General features: G+C 44.9%; 3 protein-coding genes across 14 annotated transcripts in view; 1 reads left to right on the top strand and 2 right to left on the bottom strand.

The window, feature by feature from the left end:
• Positions 1–10,008, bottom strand: part of SLC34A2 (solute carrier family 34 member 2) — a 194,937-nt gene extending 184,929 nt beyond the window's left edge. Inside the window, exons 1-2 of one of the 3 annotated variants that reach the window (XM_081538154.1) lie at positions 9,885–10,008; positions 4,735–4,855 (exon numbers count right to left, since the gene is read on the bottom strand). The gene's annotated coding sequence lies outside the window, so the exon portion shown is untranslated. The remainder of the gene's footprint in view (positions 1–4,734; positions 4,856–9,884) is intronic. The other 2 variants (XM_081538098.1, XM_081538369.1) reach the window with 2 other exon arrangements.
• A 106-nt stretch (positions 10,009–10,114) lies between these two features.
• LOC145525868 (uncharacterized) lies at positions 10,115–26,927 on the top strand. 6 transcript variants are annotated; one of them, XM_081539790.1, is made up of 7 exons: positions 10,115–11,208; positions 11,780–13,224; positions 13,311–13,550; positions 16,282–16,366; positions 17,193–17,299; positions 18,427–18,589; positions 19,146–20,363. In XM_081539790.1, the coding sequence occupies exons 3-6, from the start codon at positions 13,435–13,437 to the stop codon at positions 18,563–18,565; spliced, it is 447 nt and encodes a 148-aa protein (XP_081395916.1). In that variant the 5' UTR covers positions 10,115–11,208; positions 11,780–13,224; positions 13,311–13,434; the 3' UTR covers positions 18,566–18,589; positions 19,146–20,363. The 6 variants fall into 6 exon arrangements, 4 of the variants coding, with proteins under 4 accessions (XP_081395916.1, XP_081396014.1, XP_081396212.1 ...); XM_081539888.1 differs by lacking the exons at positions 11,780–13,224; positions 18,427–18,589 and having other exon boundaries at positions 10,116–11,208; positions 19,146–22,011; XM_081540086.1 differs by lacking the exons at positions 11,780–13,224; positions 18,427–18,589 and having other exon boundaries at positions 10,116–11,208; positions 19,096–20,959.
• ANAPC4 (anaphase promoting complex subunit 4) overlaps positions 26,521–27,158 on the bottom strand; it is a 35,113-nt gene continuing 34,475 nt past the window's right edge. For all 5 annotated transcript variants that reach the window (XM_081539406.1, XM_081539302.1, XM_081539677.1 and 2 more), the window contains one exon: positions 26,521–26,856. In XM_081539406.1, coding sequence (XP_081395532.1) covers positions 26,629–26,856 — 228 coding nt within the window. In that variant the 3' untranslated portion in view covers positions 26,521–26,628. The remainder of the gene's footprint in view (positions 26,857–27,158) is intronic.

A 27,158-nucleotide genomic window follows, 5' to 3' on the forward strand; every position in this document is an offset into this window, starting at 1 on the left:
TGACTTTTTATGCAGATGACACCACCCTTATGGCAGAAAGTGAAGAACTAAAGAGCCTCTTGAAGAAAGTAAAACAGGAGAGGGAAAAAGTTGGTTTAAAATTCAACATTCAGACAACTAAGATCATGGCATCTGGTCCCATCACTTCATGGCAAATAGATGGGCAAACAATGGAAACAGTGACAGACTTTACTTTGGGCAGGCTCCAAAGTCACTGCAGATGGTGACTACAGCCATGAAATTAAAAGATGTTTGTTCCTTGAAAGAAAAGTTATGACCAACCTAGACAGTATTTTAAAAAGCAGAGACATTACTTTGCCAACAAAGGTCTGTCTAGTCAAGGCTATGATATTTCCAGTAGTCATGTATGGATGTGAGAATGGGATTATAAAGAAAGCTGAGTGCCGAAGAATTGATGCTTTTGAACTGTGGTTCAATATCTTGGAGAAGACTCTTGAGAGTCCCTTGGACTACAAGGAGATCCAACCAGTCCATCCTAAAGGAAATCAGTCCTGAATATTCATTGGAAGGACTGATGCTGAAGCTGAAACTTCAATACTTTGGCCACTTGATGCAAGGAGCTGACTCATTTGAAAAGGCCCTGATGCTGGGAAAGATTGAAGGCAAGAGGAGAAGGGGACGACAGAGAATGAGATGGTTGGATGGCATCACCGACTCAATGGACATGAGTTTGAGTAAACTCCGGGAGTTGGTGATGGACAGGGAGGCCTGGTGTGCTACAGTCCTTGGGGTCACAAAGAGTCAGACACAACTGAGCAACTGAACTGACAGCTTGCGGGACCTTAGTTCACTAGGCTCCCAGGGAATCCCTATTATGGTGATTCTAAACATCGCTGATGGAAATCCAGGTCCCACCAAGCTGGACTAGGTTTACTATAAGGCATCCCTTAGAACATAGGAAACAGGAAAGGAGACAAAGAGAGGAACAGCTCTCCAAACTTAAGCTTTCCAGACTTAACAGGGGCCCCCAGAAAGCTAAGATCCGCCTGGGCAGATCCTCTCAGCACTCAAATCTCTTCCTCCCTTCCATTCACTAACTAACTCGGTTCTCCTAAATGTCAGCAATCTTTCAGGCCTTGGGGCCTCTGCACGTGCTGTTCCCACTACCTATAAAGCCCTTCTTCCTCTTCTTCACCTGGACACTCCCAACCTATTCTTCATAACTAAGCTCAGGGAGTTGTTCCTCCTCCAGGAAGCCTTCCTGGGCTCCTCCCAGGGTGGGCTGGGTATTTCCTTTCTTTCTACTGTGAACATCTACCTGTTTGCCCATCTCACCACCAGGCCAGGAGGCCTGCGGCTAGGGAACAGATTTCACTGATATATTAACATTCCCAGTGCCCAGCACATGGAAGACACCTAATACATGTCTGATTCATTCATTCAACAAATATTTATTGAGTACATGCCATGTGCCTGGCACACCAACAGCATAGTAAACAAAAAGGGCAACTCCCTGTCATCCTGAAGCCAGGAGACAGACAATAAAAAAAAATTAATCATATAAGTATATTATAACTCAAGTCATGGTAAATGCCAGGAAGATAAACTAAAGCAGAAAAACAAAGATGGGATTCCATTAGAGAAGGGACAGCTGTTTATGCAGGGTGGGGGGTGGAGGTGGGGCAGTGGGGGCACATTGAGCAGAGCCCTGAAGCAAGTGAGGATGGGCCATGTGGATATTTACAGGAAGCAGGCTGACTGGATTCAATCTCCAGATCTATCAGTTATTACCTGTGTAAGTTTAAGAAAGTCTCCTAACTTCTTTATGCCTCAGTTTCGTCATCTGTAAAATGAGAATCATGCCTACTTCATAGAATTAAGAGGTTTGTTTTTTTTAATTGTGACAAAATACACATCAATTAATGTATCACCTTAGCTATTTTTAAGTGTACTTTTCAATGGCATTAAGTACGTTCACATTGTTGTGCAACCGTCACCACCATCTATCTCTAGAACTCTTTCCATGATGTAAAATTGGAACTCTGTTCCCATTAAACAATAACTTCTCATTCCCTTTCCCAGCCCCAGGCAACTGCCATCCTACTTTCTGTCTCTATGAATTTGACAACTCCAGGTATTTCATATAAATGGAATCTTACATTATCTGTCCTTTTATGACTGGCTTATTTCACTTGATGTAATTTCTCACAGTTCATTCATGTTGTAGCATGTGTTGGGATTTCCTTCCTGAATCATATTTCATGGTCTGTGTATATATACCACAGTGTGTATGTAACACTGACCCATGGATGAACACTTGGATTTCTTCCATGTTTTAGCTATTGTGACTATGCTGCTATGAACATGAGTGTACAAATGTCTCTTCAAATTCCTGCTGTCAATTTGTTTCAGTTACATACCCAAAGTGGAATAGTTGGATCACATTGTAATTTTATTTTTAATTTTTGGAGGAATTACCGAATTGTTTTCCATAGCAACTGCATCATTTGACATTTCCAGCAGCAATGCACAAGCTTTTCAGTTTCTTCACATCCTTGCCAAGAGTATTTTCTGGTTTTTTGATAGTAGCCATCCCAGTAGGTGTGAAGTGGGAGCTCATGGTGGTTTTAGTTTGCATTTCCCTAATGATTAGTGATATTGAGCATCTTTTCACGTGGTTATTGGCCATTTCTATATCTACTTTGGAAACTATTTATTTAAGTCCTTTGCCTACTTTTTAATTTTTTTAGCTGAGCTGCGAGGCATGTGGGATCTTAGTTCCCCAATCAGGGATTGAACCTGTGCTCTCTGTAGTTGAAGTGCAGAATTTTAACCACTGCACCATCAGAGACGTTTCCTTTGCCTACTCTTTCTATCAGGTTGTTTGGTTTCTTTTTTTTTCCTCTGTTGCTTTGCAGGAGTTCTTTGAGTATTCTGGATATTAACCCCCTATCCGATATGTGATTTGCAAGTATTTTCTCCCATTCCATAGGTTGCCTATTCACTCTAATTGTGTCCTTTGACACATAGAAATTTTTTATTTTGATGCAGTTCAATATTTCTATTTTCTTTTTTGCCTGTGCCTTTGGTGTCATATTGAGAAATCATTGCCACATCCAATGTCATCAAGCTTTTCCTCTGTTTCTCCCTAACAGTTTTATAGTTTCAGCTCTCAGGTGTATGTCTTTGATCTATATATGCCATTATTCTCGCACACAACTTTTTTTCTCTTTGAGTGCATAGATCAGGTCTGCATCCCCCATGATATCTAGGACAGTGGGATGCATAGAAGGTGCTCAGTAAAGGAACCTTGCAGATGATAGCAGTGACTATTGGCCAGCAGCCTTCCTGTATGAAACTTCTCTGAGAGAGGATAGGACAGACTAATATAACCACCCAGTCTCAAACCAGCCCACCCCTAAAGGTTTTTAACCTGCCTTTCTTCTCTTGATTAATTGAAAATATGAGCCAGGAATGAAGTCAAAGGCAGCTACTGGGGTGGGCAGGGCTGGCTTCTCAGGCATCTGCAGAACCACACTGGAGTTTAGCATGAAGGATGTGCTTTGGCATGAAAATGGACTCAAGAGTCCCCACGACACCATCTTGCTGCTGTTGCCACTGACCAGCAGCCAGCTATCCTGCCCATCAGCTCTCTCTACTCTGTCTCCAGCTCTGGGCAGAAATAACTGCCTGATTGCAGCAAGAAGGATAAGGCAGGAGGTTGGCGGGCATGAGGAAATAGACACAGTGCCACGACGGGAAAAACTTACAGCGATCTTTTGGGACAAGGAAGGAAGCCTCAACTCCCAGACAGATCAAAGAGGAAACAACAGTCTAAAAACAGGACCTGGGAGGAGGAAGGAAGGACCAAGAGAGATTAGACTGAAACATCAAAAGAAAAAGGTTACACCAGTGCAGACTAGCCAATTGCCAGGACCCACTCCTGCACTTGTTACCAGGGGAGCAACTTAAAGGCACACAGAATCCATTTGGTCAAACCACACATAATGGCGAATCACACATTCACATAGCATCCACTCTGCTTCTACTCGGGTCTGCATCTACCAGGGGCAGGCATGTCCCAGGCCAAGGTGGACTTGGTGACAAGAGAAGCTGTCACACTTCCACAAAGGTTTCAGAGTTCCTATATGACAATGTGTACTCAATCTCCTTCCCAACTCCCACCACCATGGCAACCAAATCATTTGACAAAAGGAGGCAGGAGGGGATGATTCCCTCCTATCCAGTGGTCTTGTCCTTTGGTATAATAGTTCAAGATTTTACCACCAACCACGGTGCTGCACTGTGTTTGGAAGATCTCAAAACACCTAGATGTTTATGTCAATGGAGCTAGTTTCACACCCATGGGGTTCCAGAAAGAGTACTCCAAAGCAATCTGTTGGGATAAGTATCTGCTTATTCCAAACCAATGACCCTGAGGAACCCTGCGTGCATGCTTGCTCAGTTGTCTCCAACTCTTTATGATCCCGTGAACTGCAGCCCACCAGACTTCTCTGTCCATCTAGAATTTTCCAGGCAAGAATACTGGAGCAGGTTGCCATTTCTTACTCCAGGGGATCTTCCTGACCCAGGGATCAACCCCACATTTCTTGCATCTCCTGTATTGGCAGGCAGATTCCTTACCTGGAAAGCCCTGAGGAACCTGGCAAAGAACAAAAACAGAGGTTGAAAGCAACCTGGATATATCCTGTCCTTCTGATTTTATTCACAAATCAAGTTTTATGTTATCTCATCTTTTGATTAATAACTTACTGATGTTTCTCATTGGATGGTGAAGAAAGCTGAGCGCCGAAGAATTGATGCTTTTGAACTGTGGTGTTGGAGAAGACTCTTGAGAGTCCCTTGGACTGCAAGGAGATCCAATCAATCCATCCTAAAAGAGATCAATCCTGGGTGTTCATTGGAAGGTCTGATGTTGAAGCTGAAACTCCAATACTTTGGGCACCTCATGCGAAGGGTGACTCATTGGAAAAGACCCTAATGCTGGGTAGGATTGAGGGCGGGAGGAGAAGAGGACGACAGAGGATGAGATGGTTGGATGGCATCACCGACTCGATGGACATGGGTTTGGGTAGACTCCGGGAGTTGGTGATGGACAGAGAGGCCTGGCGTGCTGCAATTCATGGGGTCGCAAAGAGTCGGACACGACTGAGCGACTGAACTGAACTGAACTGAACTGATGTTTCTCAACAATAATAAGCAGGAATTCAATAACTGCTGATTGCAAATGTTGGAACCACTAACTCTTGAGCTGGAAGCACCTTGGGCAAGTACAAAGAACTTGGAGCTGGGCTGGCCAGGCACATGCTCTCTTGCGTATTCTCCCATCGTCCCCTTTGTCAACTATTGAAAGCCAGCATGTGGCAGGTATCCAATAACTGGATGAGGATGGGCATGATGGAAGTGTGCTTCAGTTTCCTCATTCTAAAAGGGAAACAAATATCATGACCTTTTAGAGTTTTTGGAGCATAACAAGAGCTTCTATGGATACAGCTGTCACATGTTAGCTGCTGCCACTAGTATCTTACTACATATTGACCCACCACCTACACATCTACGCAGCAAGATTTCCCAAGGAGAAAGAGCCACCCACTCAGTGGAGTGCCTTAACATCATGATTGTGATGTCTCACATTTCCTTCTGGAAGGAAAGGAGGAACAGCAGGATGAAGAGAGGAGGAAGGGGAAGTCATTCATTCTGGACGCCCACCAAGTAACCTCCTGCCTCACTGCATTATTTCCTTCACTCCTCATGGCAACTCTAATGATAATGTGATTTTTCGCATACAATTTGTTCATTCCTATTTAATTTTTATTTTATATTGGAGTATAGTTGATTAACAATTCTTTGTCGGTTTCAGGTGCACAGCAAAGTGATTCAGTTAGACATGTATCTATTCTTTTTCAGATTCTCTTCCCATTTAGGTTGTTAGAGAATATTAAGCAGAGTTCCTTGTCTGTACAGAAAGTCCTTGTTGGTTATCCATTTTCAACATAGCAGTGTGTACGTGTCCATCCCAAACTCCCAATATATCCCTCCCTCAGTAACCAGAAGTTTGTTCTTTAAGTCCGGAGTCTGTTTCTGTTTCATAAATAAGTTCATTTTCATCGCTTTTTTTAGCTTCCTCATATAAATGATACCATACAATGTTTGTCTTTTTCTGCCTCACTTACTTCACTTAGTATGATAATCTCCAAGTCCACCCATATTGCTGCAAATCATATTATTTCATTCTTTTTAATGACTGAGTAATATTCCATTGTATATATGTACCATATCTTCTTTATCCAGTCCTCCATTGATGGATATTTAGGTTGCTTTCATGTGTTGGCTATTGTAAGCAGCGCTGCAATGTCTAGTGATTATGTTTTAGTTTTATTTTTCCCACGCACAATGAGGAACCCAAGTGAACCTAAAGCTTAGAAAGTTTAAGTTGCCCAAGGTCACAAAGCTGTGTGATTTGGACTAAGCTGGGAATCCAACAGAGCTCTGGACCAGGACCTATCTTGCCTGCAACCACCAGGGCCTTGGGGGTTAGTGAGAATAAATGAGAGGGCTTGAATCACCTTCCAGGAACATTTTAAATCATTTTCTCTATGCCTTCTTCACCCTTCACCTTTCAGGTAACACTGATCCCACAGAGCTGACACCTGAAACTTCAGGACCTGCTCTTAGCCATTGGTGGTGGGTAAGTACTTCATTAGCAGGTAAGCATTCTTTAACACCACACACAAAAATAAATTCAAAATGGATTAAAGACCTAGATGGAAGATCAGATACTATGAAACTCTTAGAAGAAAACATAAACAGAACACTCTTTGACATAAATCACAGCAATATCTTCTTGGAGCCACCTCCTAGAGTAATGAATATAAAAACAAAAATAAACAAATGAGATCTAATTAAACTTAAAAGTTTTTGCACAGCAAAGGAAACCATAAACAAAATAAAAAGACAATTCCCAAAATGAGAGAAAATATTTGCAAAGAAAGCAACCGACAAGAGATTAATCTCTGAGATATGCAAATAGCTCATGCAGCTCAATATCAATAAAACAAACAGCCCAATCAAAATATAAGCAGAGGATATAAATAGACTTTTTTTCCAAAGAAGACATACTGATGGCCAATAAGTACATGAAAAGATGTTCAACATCGCTAATTATTAGAGAAATGCAAACCAAAACTACAATGAGGTATCACCTCATACTGCTCAGAATGGCCACCAACAAAAAAATCTACAAACAATAAATGCTGGAGAGGGTATGGAGAAAAGGGAACCCTCCTACACAGTTGGTGGGAATGCAAATTGGTACAACCGCTATGGAGAACAGTATGGAGTTTTCTTAAAAAAAACTAAAAATAGAACTAACATATGGTCCAGCAATCCCACTAATGGACATAAATCTGGAGAAAACCATAATTCAGAAAGATACATGCATCCCAGTGTTCATACAATAGCTGAGAGATGGAAGAAACCTTAATGTCCATTGACAGATGAATGGATAAAGAAGATGTGTACATATATACAATGGAATATTATTCAGCCATAAAAAAGAATGAAATAATGCCTTTTGTAGCAATATGAATGGATTAGGTGAAGTCAAAGACAAATATTATATCACTTATATGTGGAATCAAAAAAATGATACAAATGAACTTATTTACAAAACAGAAACAGACTCACAGACTTTAAAAACATGCACAAGCAAAGCTTCTTATCATTATCAAAGGGGAAAGATGTAGGGGATGGATAAATTGGAAATTTGGAGTTAACATATACACACTACTATATATAAAATAGATGGTCAGCAAGAATCTACTGAATAGCATATGGAACTCTACTCAATGTTCTGTTATAACCTACATGGGAAAAGAATCTGATAAAGAATGGATATATGTATCCATTGAATCACTGAATCACTGTGCTGTATACAAAACTCACACAACATTGTTAATCAACTGTACTCCAAAATAAAATAAAAATGAAAAGAAATAAAGTATCTTGTGGGGCAGAGGAGCCTATTTGTCAGGGAAGCCATTTGGGGTGGGGGTGGAGGTTGGCATGGAGGTGCAGAGGGGATCCCAAGAGGAGAAACAAGTCAACATTTGCAGCTCCTTCCATACACTTCTCCATTTCTCAACCCACAGCTCACTAACTGCTCCCGTTTACAGTGTTACCACAGCTGCCCACTAGAGGGAGTCACTCCCCCCACCCCACCCTCAAACACACACACACACATATACACATGCACACACATGTACACACACATGCACACACACGTACATGCACACACACATGCACACATCCACAAGCACGGCTGCTTAGGGAAACAGTGATGTTTCTTCTAAGTAAAGCCACATGACTATCATCTTTCTAAAACAGTCTTCATCAAGAAACAAAGTCATCTACTGGATCATACAAATTCGAACCAATTACAAACTGTGGGGCCTCACCTTCCCAGATGCTACCTGGAGCCAAACCAGCTGCCCAGTCAAGGGGATGCTGACTGGTTAGGCCTGGTTGGTTGTCATGTTCTCCCAAAGTCCCGGTCCTTTCCACTGCCCTCTCTGGGAACCCTGACCTGACTTCTCTGGGAGGAGAAGGTGTATTCTGGGTATTGAGGGGTAGGGTGGGGCAGTGGACACACTCCTGACCTCCTCACCATCCCTCCCTCCTATGCCAAACTCTCTCTCCAGAGCAGAGGCTGGGCATGGGTCTGGGGAGGCCATAGGTTCCCTTTAGGAGCCGAGTGATTATTTCCTTCCAGAAGAGCAAATGTTACTGCGAGACCAGGGAGCCCGGGAAGCTGCTTTTCCCCTTGGACCCAGCACTGCGTCTGTGCAGCTTGAAGGCCACTCAGAAGAGAAAGGAGAGAGGGGAGGAGGAGGGAGTGAGGGAAGGATGGGAGAGGAAAGAGGGGAGAAAGAGTGAGAGAGGAGGGTTGGAGAACAGTTTAGAGGAAGGAGCCAGACATCAAGAAGCAAAAGTGATGGTGTTGAGGCTGGTCTTTAGAGTGAAAAACTGTCTTTGGGGTAATTGCAGCAGGAGGATTTCAGAAAAGGAAAATCATCTCAGAGCACTAACTCCAAATGATGGCAGCACCCCTTCCCTAACATGAGCCCCTCCCAGTGAGAATTATAGATCCCACCTACAGGGAAAGATGAGAACCACACTGACTGCACATAAAAATAACAGCAGCTAAGTCAGAATAATAGCATTCACTGAGCACCTTCTGTGTGCCCGACATTTTTATACATATTACAGTGTGCAATCTGGGCTCAGTCGCTCAGTCATGTCTGACTCTTTACAATCCCATGAGCTGTAGTTCACAAGGCTCCTCCATCCATGGAATTTTCCAGGCAAGAATATAAGAGTGGGTTACCATTTCCTTCTCCAGGGGATCTTCCCGACCCAGGGATTGAACCCCTGACTCTTATGTCTCCTGCGTTGGAAGGTGGATTCTTTACCAGTGAGCCACCTGGGAAGTCTATACACATTACAGACATTTCCTTCATTCCATCTTCACTGCAGCTCTCCAAAGTAGACATTGCGTTTATATTCCTTGAATGCAAGAAAAGTTCACGTGATTCACTGTATGTGCCGCAGAACTTTCTGCAGTAGACTAGGACTGGAACAGGACTTAAGCCTAGATCTGTCTGAATCCAAGATCCACTGTATCTTCTCCACTATTGGTAAGGACATTGGGTGAGGACTTCAGCAGGGCCATTGCGTGTTGTTGCATAGGTTGTAGACTGTACAAGGGCCTCTTCCTCCCTTGGCAGGAAGGGCTTTGCCTGCCAGAATACCTGTAGGGCACCCAAGGGAGGGGAGCAGCCAAGGGAGGGGAACATTTCCCTAGTTCATCCAGAAGGTCTAGATCAGCCATGGGCCTCTCTTACCATTTTCCTAGACTATTTCCTCTTGTCTCTCAGTAACCCTCTCTGAAAGGTATAGCAGAGCCCCATCCCCACCCCCCACCCCGACTTGAGTTCACAGATTTAACATTGACAGTTTCAGTTACTTGCAAGACCCCCCCGAGTGGGTCTGTGATGTAAAATCATGGTCTGTGATGTGACACCACTGGTCACTTTGCTGGGGCTTAAATCTAAATCCTTGTGGGAAGGTCACCTGGCTGGGGCGTGGCTCAGTCACTCACAGGCTGGATTCAGCTCTCTGTGTCACTTGGTTACATCTCATTGTTTCTCCTTTTATGGAGAAACTTGATGGAGGATGGTATTCATAAGTATTCAAATTATTTAAAAAAATAAAAAAGAATATCATTCAGAGAAAGATGGAGACGGCACACTTCCAAGGGTTTAGTTACTGTTCATAACAAGCAGGCTGATCAAGGGAGCCAGTGAGACCAGTAGCAGTAGGGAACAGGTACCACCCAAAGCCCAGAGGGGTGAGAGGAGAGAACAGCACCCCTGGAAGTAGGATGAGCTGGAGGTGGCCCAGCAGGGACTGAGGCCAAAGAAGTGGGGTGGCAGGAATAAACACCTTGACCTCTGTTTACTCTCATCTCCTGATCTCCTGTCGCAGCCTCTCAGGTCAGACCCAAGGGGAAGGCAGAGGACACAGAGCTGGGGTGATTCGATCCATAGAGATCAGCCAGCTCCACACAGAGTTCAAGATTGGAGTGAGCCATGGGGCTGGGGGAAGGCGGAGGGTGGCCTCTGTTAACCTCTGAGAGGAGAAGGACGCTTTCCTCAGCTTCCAGGGGCCGGGGGTGTTGCTGGCAGACTGTCCTCAGCTGTCCGCCCTCATGGCGGGCTCAAGGTCCAGAGCCCTCACCTCTCTAGGTGAAGTGCTTGGGCAACACTGAAGAGCTGCTGAGGGTGTGGAGCAACAGGAACTCCTCTACTCAGCTAATGGGAGGCCAGATTGGTGTTGACTGACTGGAGACAAATCTGGCAAAAGTAAACGAGGCTGGATATTTGCAGACCTCTTGAGTTAGCAATTCCGCTCATGGATAAATATTTTGAAGAAACTCAGGCAAGAGCACAATAATGTGGCATGAAAATGTTCACTGAAGTATTGTTTGTAATGGCAGAGGCTTGCAACAGCCTCAGAATGGCCATCCATAGAAGAATGGATAAATAACTTGTGATGTATTAACATGATGGAATGTTCTACATTCCATCGGTCATGAAATGACTGAACTACAGCTCTGTGGACCAACATGGGCAAATCTCCAAAGCACAACATTGAACAACATAGAAGGTAAGTTGCAGAAAGCTGTACGCAGTGGCATAATAGTTTATAATGTATGTATGTACATAGTATATATTACTATATAATGAAAACTTTATATTATAAATAAATAGAACTTTAGCAACATATAGTATAGAATTATTTAAGGAGATGGTATTAGTATCAATAATATAAAAACATGCCTATGAGTAGCAGCCAAATTTAGAGGGAGAGAGGAAATGCATGAGTACATAGGGGACTCCAACTGTGTCTGTAACACTGTTCTTTTATTGGAAATCTGGCAAAATAGTGAAACTTTATAAACCCGGATAGCAGGTGCATGGCTGCCAGGCTATTCTGCTTGTTGGCATCGTGTATACGTTTTGAAGATCTCTAATATTTAATATATTTCATTCTGGGACCCTTGGGCTCAATATTTCAAATCACACCTCTAATTAACCAATTTCAGTCACGTGTTCCCTAAACACTTTGACCCTCCTCTAAAACCCTGCCCTCCCGTTGGGTAAGAGAGCTCAGTTCTCACCCCACAGTCCTGAAATTCGGGCAAGTGCTCTCTTGTTAAGTCCAGCATTTATTTCAGTTTGTTTTCAGAATCATCTGACATGCAGGCTGCCACCAAGCACATTTGACTTGCTTTTGCTTCATCACTGGAGAGGCTTCAAGTCCTGCAAAAGGACTCAGGAAACACAGCCTCCCTCCCAGGGAACCCTGCCCAGTCCAGGTACCAGGAAACCTGAGGACACAGGTCCAGAGGGAATGGCTCTTCCAGCAACCGTGGCACCCAGAGGCTTGGCTTCCCCGCAGAGCCCTCGGCTTATCTACAACCTCAGGAGGCTTCTGGGGATTGCCTTTGCCAAAAGCAAAGGCCAACTCCAGGGTTTCAAGGATTTCACAGCGTGGGCAGAGTGTAATGCCCCTCTGAGTTATTTCCTGAAATCCATACTAAAAAGGCCTTCAAGTAAATACCTAATCGGCTTCGCCTTGAGTCCTGACAAAAAAACAAAATTGCCTTCCATTTTCCTGTCTCAGAACCCTCCACTCCCACACACATGCAGCCTCTGCTGCCTCCTCCAATCCTTTCTAAATATGAAAGGAGAACTCAGCAACTCCAGGGATGAACCGGCAGCACCCAGGAGTGCAGGGGGTGGTGAGTCCCTCCTGGTCTTGTACCCATCATCACCCCACTCCCTGAGGGCATGTATCCAGGGGAGCCACTCCCTTTCTCTCTGGGCACCTCTCTGCTCCTCACTGGGCATCAGCAGGGCTGCTGGACCTGCCGGGCGGGCGGCCATGAAACAGGCCAAGAAATCATGCCTGGAGGAGCCTACCTCCCAGTGGGGGAGACAGGCGATTTACAAGCAAACTAATAGTCACACAATATCACTGCAGGTGGAGACATGTGCTAGGTGGAGAAGCAAAGTGGGAGAAAGAGGCAGTGGATGGAAGTAGGGAGAGACCATGTCTCATTTGCAGGGTCAGGAAGCCTCCGTGGGGGAGGTGACTTCAGAGAACACGGGGTGGGAGCCAGGTGGAGACATCTGGGGCAGAATGAATCCAAGAAAAGGGACCAGCAAGGACGTGATGGGAGATGCAGGTGGTGACGCAACCAGGGCAGACCTTGCCCCAGTGTGGGAGCACTGTCATGGCCGCCATGTTACAGAGGAAGAGACAGAGGGTCCAGGAGGATACAAGGCTTGCCAAGACCACGCAGCCAGTATGTGCTGGCTGAAGCCAGGCTGTCTGACTCTGAGAGGCATTGCTCCCCATCTTCCTATCACAGGACACACACAGATCCATGGCCCACATCCAAACCCTGGGTCAGCTGTGGGTCAAAATCCAGAAGACTCCAATTTAAGAATGTTCATGCAGTTTGGTATGGCACAATCTGAGATACACCCAGGGGATCCAGGACAGCACACAATTAAACATAAGAACTTAGTATGGCAAAATCAGACATAGTCATATTTCTGCACCAAAATATACGAATCTTCACACTCAGTGGAGTTATTAATAGCCTCCATTCAGGTGAGGTTTTGCCACCAAATTCATGTCACATTTTGATGCCAAGCTAGTTACCAAAATAAATAGCAAACAATTTTTGGTTTTCACAGCCTTTAGGATTTCCATTAAAAGCATGAGGGGCACAAAGTTATAGCTTCTGAAAATGGCAGCTCTGTGAAGACAGGTGGTGGAGAAGCCAGCTGGAAACGAGGTTACCCATGTTCCTATCTTGGCATGGCTCAGCCTGAAGGACTTGTCGCTAAGGGGGCCGAGCGCTCGGGGTGGAAACTATCCCCTCAGCAAAGGAGACAACAGCAGTTCCAGAGCAGCTGGCAATGCACAGGAGAAAGGTGATGCAGAGTCCAGATCAGGGGAGAAAAGGGGACAGGAAAGCCCAGCTTTACCAACAAAGCACCAAAATGGAAGCTTTCTTTATATTTATATATATTTATTATATAATAATATAGATTATATGGGCCTCCCTGGTGGCTCAGAGGTAAACAATCCACATGCAGTGTAGAAGACATGGCTTAGATCCCTGGGTAGGGAAGATCCCCTAGAGAAGGGAATGGCTACCCACTCCAGTATTCTTGCCTGGAGAATCCCATGGACAGAGGAGCCTGGCAGGCTACAGTCAATGGGGTTGCAAAGAGTCAGACATGACTGAGCGACTAACACACACTTCACATATATTATATTATATTATTATTATATTATTTATTTTTGGCCTTGCCATGTGGCATGTGAGATCTTAGTTCTCCAATCAGGGATTGAACCCATACACCCCTTGCACTGGAAGCATGCAGTCTTAACCACGGGACCACCTAGAAAGCCCCTAGAAATTTTCTTTTCAACTCTTCTTACAGTGCCCTTGTTAGACTGGGTTGGGTTTGAAAACCTAGCCAGAGGCAGAGAAGTTTGCAGGGGTTAATAATCAGTCGCCTATTGCTCTGGCTAAGCCATGAGGAAATTACCATGGGAAAAGAACAAAAGAAAAGTATAGCAATATGATATAATCTAAACAAAAGTACATCAAGTTGATTAGTTGGGGTCGTCATGCCCTGCTAAGCTGAGGAAAAACATAGTGTGGACCTTGGAACACCAGGTCAGTGCAAGTTCAGAATGCTGCTTGTACACACACCAAGACATTCTCCCAAGGCATATGCGGGTCTATGACCTCCAGCTGGGTGATACCCCTTGTACAAGAAACTAGCAAAGATAGTTCAAAGTAATCAATAAAATGGGAGATGTGACCGGGGACACAGGAGGCTGATTTTATGGTAACACAACAGATACTTTCTGTTTGCCAAGACACTAAATAAAAGTGATGTGGCTCTGAGGAACAGGGTTCTTGATCCAAGAGGTCTTGAGTCCCCCAGTCCCATCTTTAAAACTTCAATTCTGTCTCTAGTTTCTATTCCCAATCTTGATCCAAGAGGTCTTGAGTCCCCCAGTCCCATCTTTAAAACTTCAATTCTGTCTCTAGTTTCTATTCCCAAACTGTGGGTCAACCACTTTCGATCCCTACCTGCTGTGCTGGCTGCAGCAGAACTTAAAGATGGGAGAGACAGAAAAGCACCTTTCTTCAGATTAAAAAAAAAAATCAATCTGGTGCCTAAGTCTTGGTCCTCCTGCCCCTATAACTACCAAGAAACGCAAACCATTTCTGGACGCTTCCCTGGGCTCCTCCTCCCCACCTGCCTTAGAAGGGCCAGAAACCGGAGTATGGCTCAAGGTGCTGGGCAGAGGAACCAGGCTTAGAGGAGCCATTTCTTCCTCTGCCCCTCAGCCTGGGGGCAAGGGTGGAAGGTTCCCAAGGTTAGGTGGAAACTCACAGTCCACATACTGCCTCCACTTCTGTCCTAATCAGCTTTAAGATTCACTGAGAATCAAATGGCAACAGAAGTAAGAAGGAAATGATACACTCTCAGGCCTTCCTAGGGAAATTGGGAAAATAGCCATTCATTCAATTAGTCAATAACTGTATTTTGAGCACCCGCTATATGCCAGGAAGTTTATTGAGCATCTACCATATTCATCAGAGAACAGAACAGCAGAAGCCCTTGTTCTCAGTGGAGAGGGAAGTCAGCCATGGATTCAATATATCATCATGGGCAAAGGTGATGGGTTCCTTAGAGGTGGGGAATAACAGCACAGAATAGGGAGATCAGGGTGCCCAGGCAATAAGCAGGGTGTTAAGTTGAGCACTACCAAGACCGCTCTCTGCTCTGTCCTTAGATGACATCATCACACCCAGGCCAATGTCTGAATTTATGTTACAATTTAGTCCATTCTTCTGAACACTCCCAGAGAGCCAACAATCACACTTGTATAAATCAAGGGCATCTTGAATTCTGTGTGTCCAAAGTCAAGCTAAAGACAATGCATGGAAATAAAAACTAAACACACACACACATACATACCTGATGTTCACATATATCTTCAGAGACATTGGGAAGATATCACAGCTCTATATGAAGGAGGAGGTGGAGGAAAAAAATAATAATAACAATCAAGGAATAGGAAAGAGCTCTTGGAAATTAAAATATGATAGAAAAAATAAAAAATAATTAGAAGATTAGAAGACAAAGTTGAGGAAAGAAATCTTTCAAAAAATAACACAAAAGTCAATAAGATTTTTAAAACTAATGAGAGAAAGATAAAAAATATGAGAATCAGTCCATATGAATTCCAGAGAAAGAGAACAGAGAAAATGAAGAGCAAAAAAAAAAAAAATTAAGAAACTTTTTTTAAAGTCCCCAAACTGAAGGACATTAAGTTCTAGTGGTGAACTGTAACTGTCTCGTTCTGACTTGAGAGAGCATTTTTTTAAATTTACAGGAATTTCTGAAGCTGCTTGCTAAGCAAAGCCACTATTCACAGTTATATAAACTTACAATTAAGTAAACTGTAATGAATTTACATTACATTAAAAAAGCAAATGTAATGAATACTCAAAGTCAATTACTTCCTAATTACTTTACCACATTTTACTACCTTTTACAACACGTCACTATTATCTATCTACCTGTGAGGTCCAACAGCTTTGTGGCCTGACTTTTGTCTCACTCTTTAACACAGACAAAAATACCCACTAACATTGATATGGGGCGTACACTTGTTCATCGGTGACGTGAACACCTCTCCTGAACTGAATAGTAAACAGGTATTGCTTCATTTTTTCTGGTTTTGTCAAATCATGCCTGAATTGCCACTAAAGGTATAAAGAGTTAAATAACAACAACAATGAAAGCATTCTGAGAACCCATCAGCCATACTGAACTAACTGCAGAGAGTACTGCATACTTTATTATTATTTGTAAATGATGGGCATGACTTTCCAGATGAAAGTCCATTAACAGCTCAATAAATGAGTAAAAATCGTCCCACCTAAACACATTATCATGAAATCTCAGCATCCTGGGGGAAAAGGGAGGGTACAAATGCACCCAGGGGAGAAAATTGAAATAAGACCAACAAGCAGGTCATCACACATGATGGACGGGTCACTGGCAGCGAGGAGAGCTAAGGGACAAGGTGGCAATGCCTTCAAAACTGTGACGGGAACCATTTCTAACCTTGAAGTGTGCACTCAACCAAACCATCAAACTGTCGGAACAGAGCAAAGACAGTTTCAGAGATAAGACATTTTAGAAAGTTTATTCCTGTGTACCCACTCTCAGGAAGCTTCTAGAAAATGTGATCCCCCAAAATGTGGATTTGGCTGAGAAAGAAGAAGGTACAAACCCAGGAATTAAGTGAAGAGATACTGGGGATGGTGGTGAGGGAGTATGGGATGCCAGCGGCAACAGCTGCAGGGCTGCTGGGGCCGGTCAAAAACCTCTTCTTGTTTTGTGTTTTCTGTGGTCCCACCTCTCCCTCTTTAATTATAAGAAGCCTGGTACTTTGAAAAACCCCTGGAACAAAGATCTTGTGTTTTGTTCAATCAAAAAAAAGTGCATCTCAGTCTTGTTTTCTGATCCATAATTCAGGTGTTCCTCAGGCCTCCCAGAGACTTTCGTGAAGACCGTAAAGTATTGAAGGCCTGGTGGGTAAATGAAGGTCACCAAGTAACCAGGGCAGTGGGGCATGTGGCCAGGTAAGTCATTTTAGTGAGCATTTACTATGTGCCTCTAGCCACTGAGAATGAAGGTAAGCACCAGGTATTTGCAAATGATTGCATTGCCCTATGAGTCACCATGCAGGTACCAGCCAAATGCAGCAGTTTTCAAACCCAAAGTGTCAGAAGGCAAAGCCAGGAGGAACCCAGGAGAGAGGGAGGCAGCAGTGCCCACGCCTCTGGTTACGAATCAATGCCATTCCCCACCCCTCTCCTTCAAATGAGTGATTGCAGAGCAAAGGGACTCCTCCTAAAACAACCCTTCAAAACTGTGTGTGCAAACAAGCCCGTCCCCTTGCAAATGGCCATCTGAGAGGCCACTCCTGTGCTCTAGCCCATAGTACTGTCTTCCCAAAAGGTTAAGACAGGCCTCCTTGGCAGCTGCCACCAGCCCCCATGGCATCTTCTCTTGAGTGCCCTCAGAGGAGAAAAGTCTCCATCCTTTGAGTTTGAGGGCACTGAAACCAGAGCTGATGTCTGAGGTGACACATAAATGGGGAAATTTTCCTTCACCAGAAAGACAAATGCAACCAAAGCAATGAGGTGAATGGCATTGCCATCTGGAATTAACTACCACAGGCTGAGTTTACTGAGTGTGGGCTGGGCCAGCACTAGTTCATCCCTTTCCATGAACATTATCCCTTTGGCCCTCACCAGGACCCAGTGAGGCTAGGATCAGTGTCCCCATTTCACAGATAAAGAAGATGAGCCTCCGAGTAGTTAAGGAGCCTGGTTAAGTTCTCACCATTACTAAGTGGCAGAGTATGGCCTGGGAGCTGCTCTGTCTACCTCCAGAGCTTTTCGGTGGGACTAGGTAGGGGAGGGGCAGAAGGAAGGGACCACTTGGAGAAGGCAGTCTTTGTGCAGGAAGGAGAGACAATGGCAGAAAGACTCGTCCTGAGGAAGGAGGGAAGGACTAAGCACTGTAGGGAAACCCATGTGGGGTTGGTGTCCTCAGGAAACCTGAAACGGGGAGCAGTGAGGGTAACAGAGGTATAGAAACGCCTCAGCACTTGGGTGCAGGGACCTGAAAAAGATGTGCTTTTTTTGCAGTAAGCCTAAATTAGCAAATCCCTGCAGAAGGATTTCACTGTCCTGCTTTTCAGTGTTTCAGGATGCCTTCGTGAGGCCATGTCTAGAGGCAGGAGGATTCAGAGTCACTTTCATGATAACAAGCTCAGGATCTTCTCCCACGTGAAATCAGAAACTGTGCCCAATAGGTTAGAGGGGACAAGGAGAGACTAAGAAAGAGAAAGCTTCTCTAGATTGGTAGGTGGCAAGTTTAACAAGCAAAGGAAGTTAACAAATGAGGCTTGTCTGGGGTGGCCCCAGATCTCCACATTTGCCCATTGGCCTTAAAATTTATGTAGAGACCTTAAATGGGTTCAAATGGTCTCAACAGCACATTATCTCAAGGTTGCATTCTTGAGAAAGCTCCTAGTGTGGGAACAGTGGGAAGAATGTAGACTCCAAGGACAGGGGATGGGGTGAAGAGCCTCTGATTGCCAGGGTCCCCTCACAGGTCAATTGGTGGTCACGACCTCTCAGTAACCTCCTCCAACAAATGAACAGCAAAGAATGCATTGAAATTAGATTTTATGCTTATAAGGTAATTCGTTGGTTTTGCATAATACAGTCCTGATTAGGTCCTTGAAAATTTTGCTCTAGACAGATTAAATATTGCCCTCCTCCCTGCAAACTTTTTGCACAGTGCATTTGCTTAGCAAATCTTTTCATCAAACATTGATCAAACCTTTTCTATTTAAAATGAACAGGATCTAAATTAGTGAGCTGTGACCCAAGTTAGATGTTTGTTTCACTCCAGGCTCACTACTATCCTCACTGCCCAGAAGACCCCTGCCATACCAAGATGGAAAAAAACACAGCAGATGATCTGCAGGCTTGCGAATGAAACAGACATGAAACAGACTCATCAATAGGCAGACATTCTCCAGGGTGTTTGTACCTTAGCTTCACCAGCAGGCCCTCAGTCCTTGCAAACAGCACAAACCTGAATTCTAAGAAAAAGTTTGAAAACTGCAACTAGATCATGAAAGCTTCGTTGGTCGAGGCCAAAGAATACAGGAATGGCTACATCATTTACAGGTCATAGTATGGAATGAAAACACAGGGTCTTTTGTCAAGAATTTCAAGACAGTGACAGCAGAGTGAGAAACTGAATATACAGTCAACGGCCAGACCATGCATGAAATAGAACTCTGACCTGCAGCCTACAGCAGCCTGCCCAGAAAACCAACTCATCTATGATAACCAGCTCAGAAAACCATCTGCTTTATATAAGCCATTCATGCAGGAAGGGAGACGGCCACCTCAACAGTGGCAATCCAGGAAGCTAAAGAATCTTCTTGCAACAATCGGCCTCAATAGCCAATGATCAGTAACCGTCACTTCATGGCAAATAGATGGGGAAACAGTGGAAACGGTGACAGACTTTATTTTGGGGGCTCCAAAATCACTGCAGATGGTGACTGCAGCCATGAAATTAAAAGATGCTTGCTCCTTGGAAGAAAAGCTATGACCAACCTAGAAAGCATTTTAACAAGCAGAGACATTACTTTGTCAAGGCTATGGTTTTTCCAGTAGTCATGTATGGATCTGAGAATGGGACTATAAAGAAAGCTGAGTGCCGAAGAATTGATGCTTTTGAACTGTGGTGTTGGAGAAGACTCTTGAGAGTCCCTTGGACTCCAAGGAGATCAAACCAGTCCATCCTAAAGGAAATCAGTCCTGAGTGTTCATTGAAAAGACTGATGCTGAAGCTGAAACTCCAATACTTTGGCCACCTGATGCAAAGAACTGACTTATTGGAATAGATCCTGATGCTGGGAAAGATTGAAGGCAAGAGGAGAAGGGGACAACAGAGGATGAGATGGTTGGATGGCATCACCGACTCAATGGACATGAGTTTGGGTAAACTCTGGGAGTTGGTGATGGACAGGGAGGCCTGCTGTGCTGCAGTCCATGGGGTCGCAAAGAGTCGGATATGACTGAGCAACTGAACTAAAGTAACTGACAGCTTTCCTACTTTCTGTTCCTGCTTCCAACTCAGGACCAACCAGATAAAGCCAAATACACACTCCTATCCAGCCACATCGGAAAAGGCAATGGCACCCCACTCCAGTACTCTTGCCTGGAAAATCCCATGGACGGAGGAGCCTGGTAGGCTACAGTCCATGGGGTCACTAAGAGTCGGACACGACTGAGCGACTTCAATTTCACTTTTCCCTTTCATGCATTGGAGAAGGAAACGGCAACCCACTCCAGTGTTCTTGCCTGGAGAATCCCAGGAATGGCGGAGCCTAATGGGCTGCCGTCTGTGGGGTCGCACAGAGTCGGACACGACTGAAGCGACTTAGCAGCAGCAACCAGCCACATAGGATGTCCTGCTTCTATTAGGCCTCCTTCGGCCTCCCGGGGCCCACCGCCTCCAGTCAGGTTAAGCCTGCAGCCTTCCCTCTTCTTCACTCTAAAGCATTCCCAGCCCTTCAGCCTGCTCTCTAGTCTCTGCCCAAAGGCAAGACTGCCTCCCTTGCTCAGGAAAGCTCAGACTAAACAGCCTTTGCTTCTTCTCATGTGGTTAGTTCCACAGAGCATTAAACTGAGCCTGGGCCCTTCAGAGCATGAGGCCTGTGTTGTACCCATGTGTCAGGAAACCAGCGCAGCATGAACAGCATAGACAAGCAAACTGCTGCCCTCTGCAGGGCCTTTCGGCCATCCTCCAACTTGTAGGCCACGTCGACCTCTGGAACCCCGTCTCCTGATGGGGACCCTCCCACACATCTTCCTCTCTAGAATGTTCTTCCTAGGCCACTGGGCCTGGCAGAATGCTGCCTGGCGAACCAGGCAGTCAGAAAGGCCATGTGGTGCCCGAGTTTCCTGGGGTGAGGGATTCCCACAGGGCAGGCTCAGAAATCCGCATGGGGCAGCCGTGGAGAGCAGCGCCTCCTACCTTGGGTGGCTCAGCTCTGCTGCCCTGGCCCAGAGCGCTGGGAACCTTCGGTGCTGGCCAGCTTGGCGCTAAAGTTAAGACTTCGCAGGCACTAGGGGGCGCTGTGGCTTCCCATATAGGATGCAAAGTGCTGGACTCCATCAATTTCAAGGGTGGGGCTTCCAGTAGGGCACAGATCTTTAGTGAGGATTTACCACTAGGCAGCAGGGCTCCCTGCCCTGGAGGAGTTCGCCTGCCAGAAGTGAAGGTTTGTGTTCATGAGAAAGGGAGGAAGTGATTGATGTCAGAGATGTATTGTGTGTGATAGGAAACTCGACTGACCCCTCCCTCACCAGCTGTGTGACTTAAGGCAAATTACCTAACCTCTCTGGGCTTCTCCATCCTCCTTGGTACAAAGGGAAATTAAAAATGCTCCCTTTTTCTTGGGCGGGGGCAGCTGGACAAGTTCATACCCACAGTGTATTGATTAGTCCAGATCCTCTCCTGGGCTTAGTGCTCAGGAAACACAATGGGTATGGTGAGGATTCGAGGCAGAGAGGACAGCTAGCCTGGGACTGGGATGGGGAGGGCTGGAGGAGTAAAAGGCAGCTTTGGAAAAGCATTTGAACTGGACTCTGGGACCGACAACTAGGGGGGCACATTTTGCACCCTTCTCCCCTTAGAGCCAAACCACTCCTCTCTGTTCTGCTTCAACCCATAAAACATGACTTCATTTCCTTTACCAGTGATTTTGTATACTGTCATCTTCACCACATTCTGGCAGCAAACCACATCAGCCGTCCCTCCAGCTGCCGGAAATGTGCTGGACCACGTGGCATGTGTCACACACCTAGTGTGCAGCAAACACACCTAGTGTTACAGCAAGACTAGCTGTAAATTAGTCTTGCATTAAACATAAACAGACCCTTATACTAACTAATTCTGGAACTAAGGGCAATGAAAGTACTGGGTTAGACATTCGGGAGATCTAAGGCTCACACTTTCACCTCGTTGCTGACCCGATTTGCAAATCTGTTGCTCCAACTTCTGTTTCTGAAATGGAAACTACATTATTACAGTTCCTGTTCCCTCCCAAGACTGTCACCTCAAGACCCTTTTACATGTTGGACAAGTAAATGGGATAATTGACATGTCACACTCTGAGCTATTTTGTGGAAAAACATAAGACAGAACTTATTTTCTCAACACTGCGTTATCATTGATCCTAGCCCACAACTAACAGGCCAAGTGTGTTTTCTGGTCTGTATTCCATAGAGTCACATAGTCTCTCTCAGTGTTCACCACCAAGCATCCCGTGGTGCTTGGTGCTTTGAATGATTTCTCTGCTGCAAACTGCAGATTCACCCCCTGCCTAGCCCATGTACTTATTCAGAAGATCATCTCTGCTTCTTACCTGCTTCCCATCTTCTGTGGAAGCCTTTACCCACTGGAAGTCTGTAGACCAACAAAATGCAAAATATCTTGTTGCATTGGGAATGAGACAGAGAACGTCCACAGCACAGATACAGGTAGCTTCCCTGCTGTCATCTTTCTGGGGAGAGCACGGCTCCGTCCCTGAGTCCTAAACACACACACACACACACACAAGAGCCTGCTGAAGAGGCAAAGCGAGAGGCCATGGTCACAGGTGTGGGCAGTGCTGTCTTGGAGGAAACTACACTGACCTTGGGGGGCAGGATTTAGGGTCCCCCCACATATTCCCAAGTCTGCAGGAAAAGCAGCACTGCTTCCCCTCACAGCCTGTTTCCTCACAGAGCTGATGGTGATTATGAAGGATGGAGCTCTGAGAATGAAGCCTTGGCATCACTGTCAGTGGTGCCATACCAACATCATGGCGGCTGCACCACTGCAGGAAGACTGTGGGCCAGAGCATGGTTAGGGGCAAGGCAGCCAAGACACGGGAGGGAGGGTGGGGTTGTGGAACAACACAGACCCCAGAGAGGCAGCACGTGTCACAGTTAACAGCAAGGGTGCTACACCAGGCATCCCCATCCTGCCCCTGCAGCCTGTGTGATTCTTGTGAACAAGAAAACATTTCCTGTGCCTCAGTTCCTCCATCTGTGAAATAGAGATGATGCTAATAATAGCACTTACATTGTAGGACTGGGCTGAGGCTTAAATGAGTTATTTGTGCAATGTGCTTGGAATGGCACCTGGCTCTTACTAAGTACTCAGTTGTAGCAATTATTGCTACCTGGGGTTTTGCATCCTGGCTGTTACATTGACTAGCTGCGTAATTGGGATACATGGAACCTCTCTGAACATTTTTCTTTTCTGTGAACCAAGGAGAGCAATTCCTTTGTTGCAGAGCTGTTCAGAGAACCATATGAGATAATATATATAAAGCCTCTCCCACGCTACTTTCTCTTCCATGACAGGCTTCTGTACAGGAGAACCTTGAAAAACCCAAGGCACACAGATCAGGAGGAGGGGGATGGGCGGAAGCAGGTGTAGGTAGAGACCCTCTGATTACAACCAGCCTCAGGTCTGGCCTGGCCCCGGAACATCTGGTCCCGAGCACTCGGGATTTTTGTGTACACTTTGGTAGATGCAGAGGTCCATGGGCCACCTGGGGGCCTGGGAACTGCCTGGTTTTTCAAACAGCTGGAGCCCCTAAACAGGGTAGCTCCCCTGCAGGTAATGCTTCAGATGACCCAGGAGAGCACCCAGCACCAGAGAGACCCTGAAATGCACCCCACGCTGGGGGAAAGACGGGTGCTTCAGTGCCTGCCCATCCCTGGTCTTGCCCTGGGCCTCTGAGCAGGGCTCACTCCGGTCGACTCTCCCAGGCCATCGGATTGGGCCGCCTCCTCACCCCACAGGATTATCTCTGTGACCAGCACTGTGCTAAGACAGGACCAGGCAGGGGAACAAACACCTGTTTCACAGAGCCAGCAAGGAGAGTTGCCAAGTCAACTTCAAGGCCCTCCCCCTCCATCATGGCCTTTAATCATATCTCCCAGATGGAGGCAGTGCCAACCTATAGCTGATACAGGACTGGAAGACACTGCTGTGCTCACAAGCTGGCTTTGTAATTTTATTCTTCACTGAGTCCTCTATAACCCTGGACTCTGCTTCAATCTCTCCAGAGGTCAGTGTGGGGCTTGGGAGCCCAGCATTGCCTCAGTCCGCCTGGGTCCAATTCCCTGCTTCCTCCCAACTTCCTAAGTGACCTAAGTCACAGATCCTCCCCTGGGCCTCTCAAAGCCCTAAGAACAGGCAGCTTTTCCAAGAGCTGTCAGCTCCTCCTCCTCCTGCACTGGTGATCCCAGCACCCTACTTGGGGTAACTTTCTCCATCCTGGTTGCTGTCATTTTTGTTACATGAACAGCCACATGGATGAGTCATCCAAAAGCACCAGGCATTCAATTCTTGATCTACCGAGCCCCAGTGATTTTCTCCTTCCCTAACAGCAGCCACCATGGCCCCAGTTCCCTTGTCCTCTGTAACACTCACTGCAAACCACATCCATCTTTCCATCCCTCTGAATCTAAAATCCCACAATCCTCCACCTTCTAACCCACTGACCCTGTCACAGTGTTACTACCCTCTCTAAGCCCCTCATCCCTTTCTTGTTGCAGTGGTTTGACAAAACCCCAATCCAGATTAAAGCCAATGTTCCACCTAATTCACCCAACATCTGAGCAGCAGGAGAAAATGATTCCATTAATTGGGTTCATTATTAATTTATGCTACAAATCTCCAGAGGACCTTTAATGCTAACACTTCCTCAGTGAATTCACTTTCCCTGCGAGGTCAAGGATTTCACACATCTCCTCTCCTCATCTCTCTCTGCTGAGACAGTATCTCTTGGGGAAAACTGTCGTACCCACAGTTCCATCAGCCACGAGCATCTGTCCCCACACATTCCCATGAGCGTGGAAGGAACATCATGCTCCAACACGAGGCTGACCATTCCTCTGGCTGTTGGGTCTTGGCCCTTTGCCTCCTCGAGGGTTTCACTTTCACGTATTTCCCCCTTCCTCTAGAATGGTCAATGTCTCTCTTGTGGATCACTCCTCTGGTAATATAAATATGCCTTCAGAGCATCCATCTTTTTAAAAAAAGCCTCCGATGTCTCTGGCCTCTTTTCTCTCCTCTCTTGCAGCAAAATTCTTCAAGACTTGCCTACTTCTGTGGTCTCCACTTCCTCACTTCACATCTATTTCATATCTACTCCAATAGGGCCTCTGCTACCAACACTCCTCTGAAACACTGTGTCACCACTTTTATACTAAAAATCACCTTTCCAAATACACCATCTCTATCCAAAACCAAAATTGAAGAAGACACATGTATCCTATTGTTCATGCAGCACTATTTACAATAGCTAGAACATGGAAGCAACCTAGATGTCCATTGACAGATGAATGAATAAAGAAATTGTGGTATATATACACAATGGAATATTACTCAGCCATAAAAAGGAACACATTTGAGTCAGTTCTAATGAGGTGGATGAACCTAGATCCTATCATACAGAGTGAAGTGAGTCAGAAAGAGAAAGATAAATATCACATTCTAATGCATATATATGGGATCTAGAAAAATGGTACTGAAGAATTTATTCACAGGGCAACAAGGGAGAAACAGATAGAGAGAATAGACTTATGGAGATGGGGAGAGAGGAGGAGAGGGTGAGATGAATGGAAAGAGTAACATGGAAACTTACATTACCATATGTAAAATAGATAGCCAACGGGAATTTGCTGTATGGCTCAGGAAACTCAAACAGGGGCTCTGTATCAACCTAGAGGGGTGGGATGGGGAGGGAGATGGGAGGGAAGTTCAAAAGGGAGGGGATATTTGCATACCTATGGATGATTCATGTTGAGGTTTGACAGAAAACAACAAAATTCTGTAAAGCAATTATTCTTCAATAAAAAATAAATTAATTAAAAAAAAAACAAATGTAATTTCGAAAGCATTCTGGAGCTCTAAAATGAACTAGAAAGGGAAGATAGAAAAACACAAATATTGCCTGCAGTTTAAAAGTACTAAATGCAGCAAAACTTCCAGTGATGAATGATTAAGGTAACTTCTTCCTGATATAGGGATGATTCCTGATACTACCTTTTGACAGAAAAGACTAAACTTTTTCTTCACATTCAATTTATATTTTCTTTAACACTAGTTCTGCACCGAGTATTAAAAAGAAATCTCGGTAAAAGGAGAAAGCCTCTCACAGTGGTTATACCATTAAGAGAAGACGCAGAATAAAAAACTCAAAGAAAATTTACTGTTTATTTTGTAAAGAAAATTAAGTGGTCCAACACATCTTTGATCATCATCTATGTCCTTCCTGACATGAGAACATATAAAATAATGGCAAGCCAGATCATGAGTCGAGCTCGGGGTCTAGTTTTTCTACTTTAATAACCATCTCTGGAGCTGAAGCAGCAGCACCAGCTTGCTGGGTCTCTGCTTCTGACTCAGACAACACCTCCTCCTTTATTTTTACAGGCTTGTTACCAGCCTCCTCCTCTTCATCCGAAGACTCATCGAGCTCCCATTCATCATCTATGTCCATTTCAAATACTCTCACATGACGGAGATTTGAGCTTAACTAAAGAAAAGGCCAAATAAAGAAATTTTAAATGGCTTAATATATTACATATTAAAAATCAGAAATCTGAAGAGCGGTTTCATAAGAAAATTATTTTCCCATCAACTTACAACCAAATTACTCAACTCAGCTTTCATTCTGTACTCCACATACAGTGACAATTTCAAGATTAACAAAATCTAAAAACGGTTAGTAATTACTTAGTAAGCTTTCTCAGAAAAAGAGAACTAAATAGCTAAGACCACTACATGCTCATAATCAATAAAAGCTTTACATCACAGAATGTTTGCACTGAGAGGACC

The sequence above is a fragment of the Giraffa tippelskirchi genome, chromosome 1, assembly GCF_054371585.1.
Source record: "Giraffa tippelskirchi isolate mGirTip1 chromosome 1, T2T-mGirTip1v1.2.pri, whole genome shotgun sequence".
In the NCBI taxonomy this organism is placed as follows: Eukaryota; Metazoa; Chordata; class Mammalia; order Artiodactyla; family Giraffidae; genus Giraffa; species Giraffa tippelskirchi.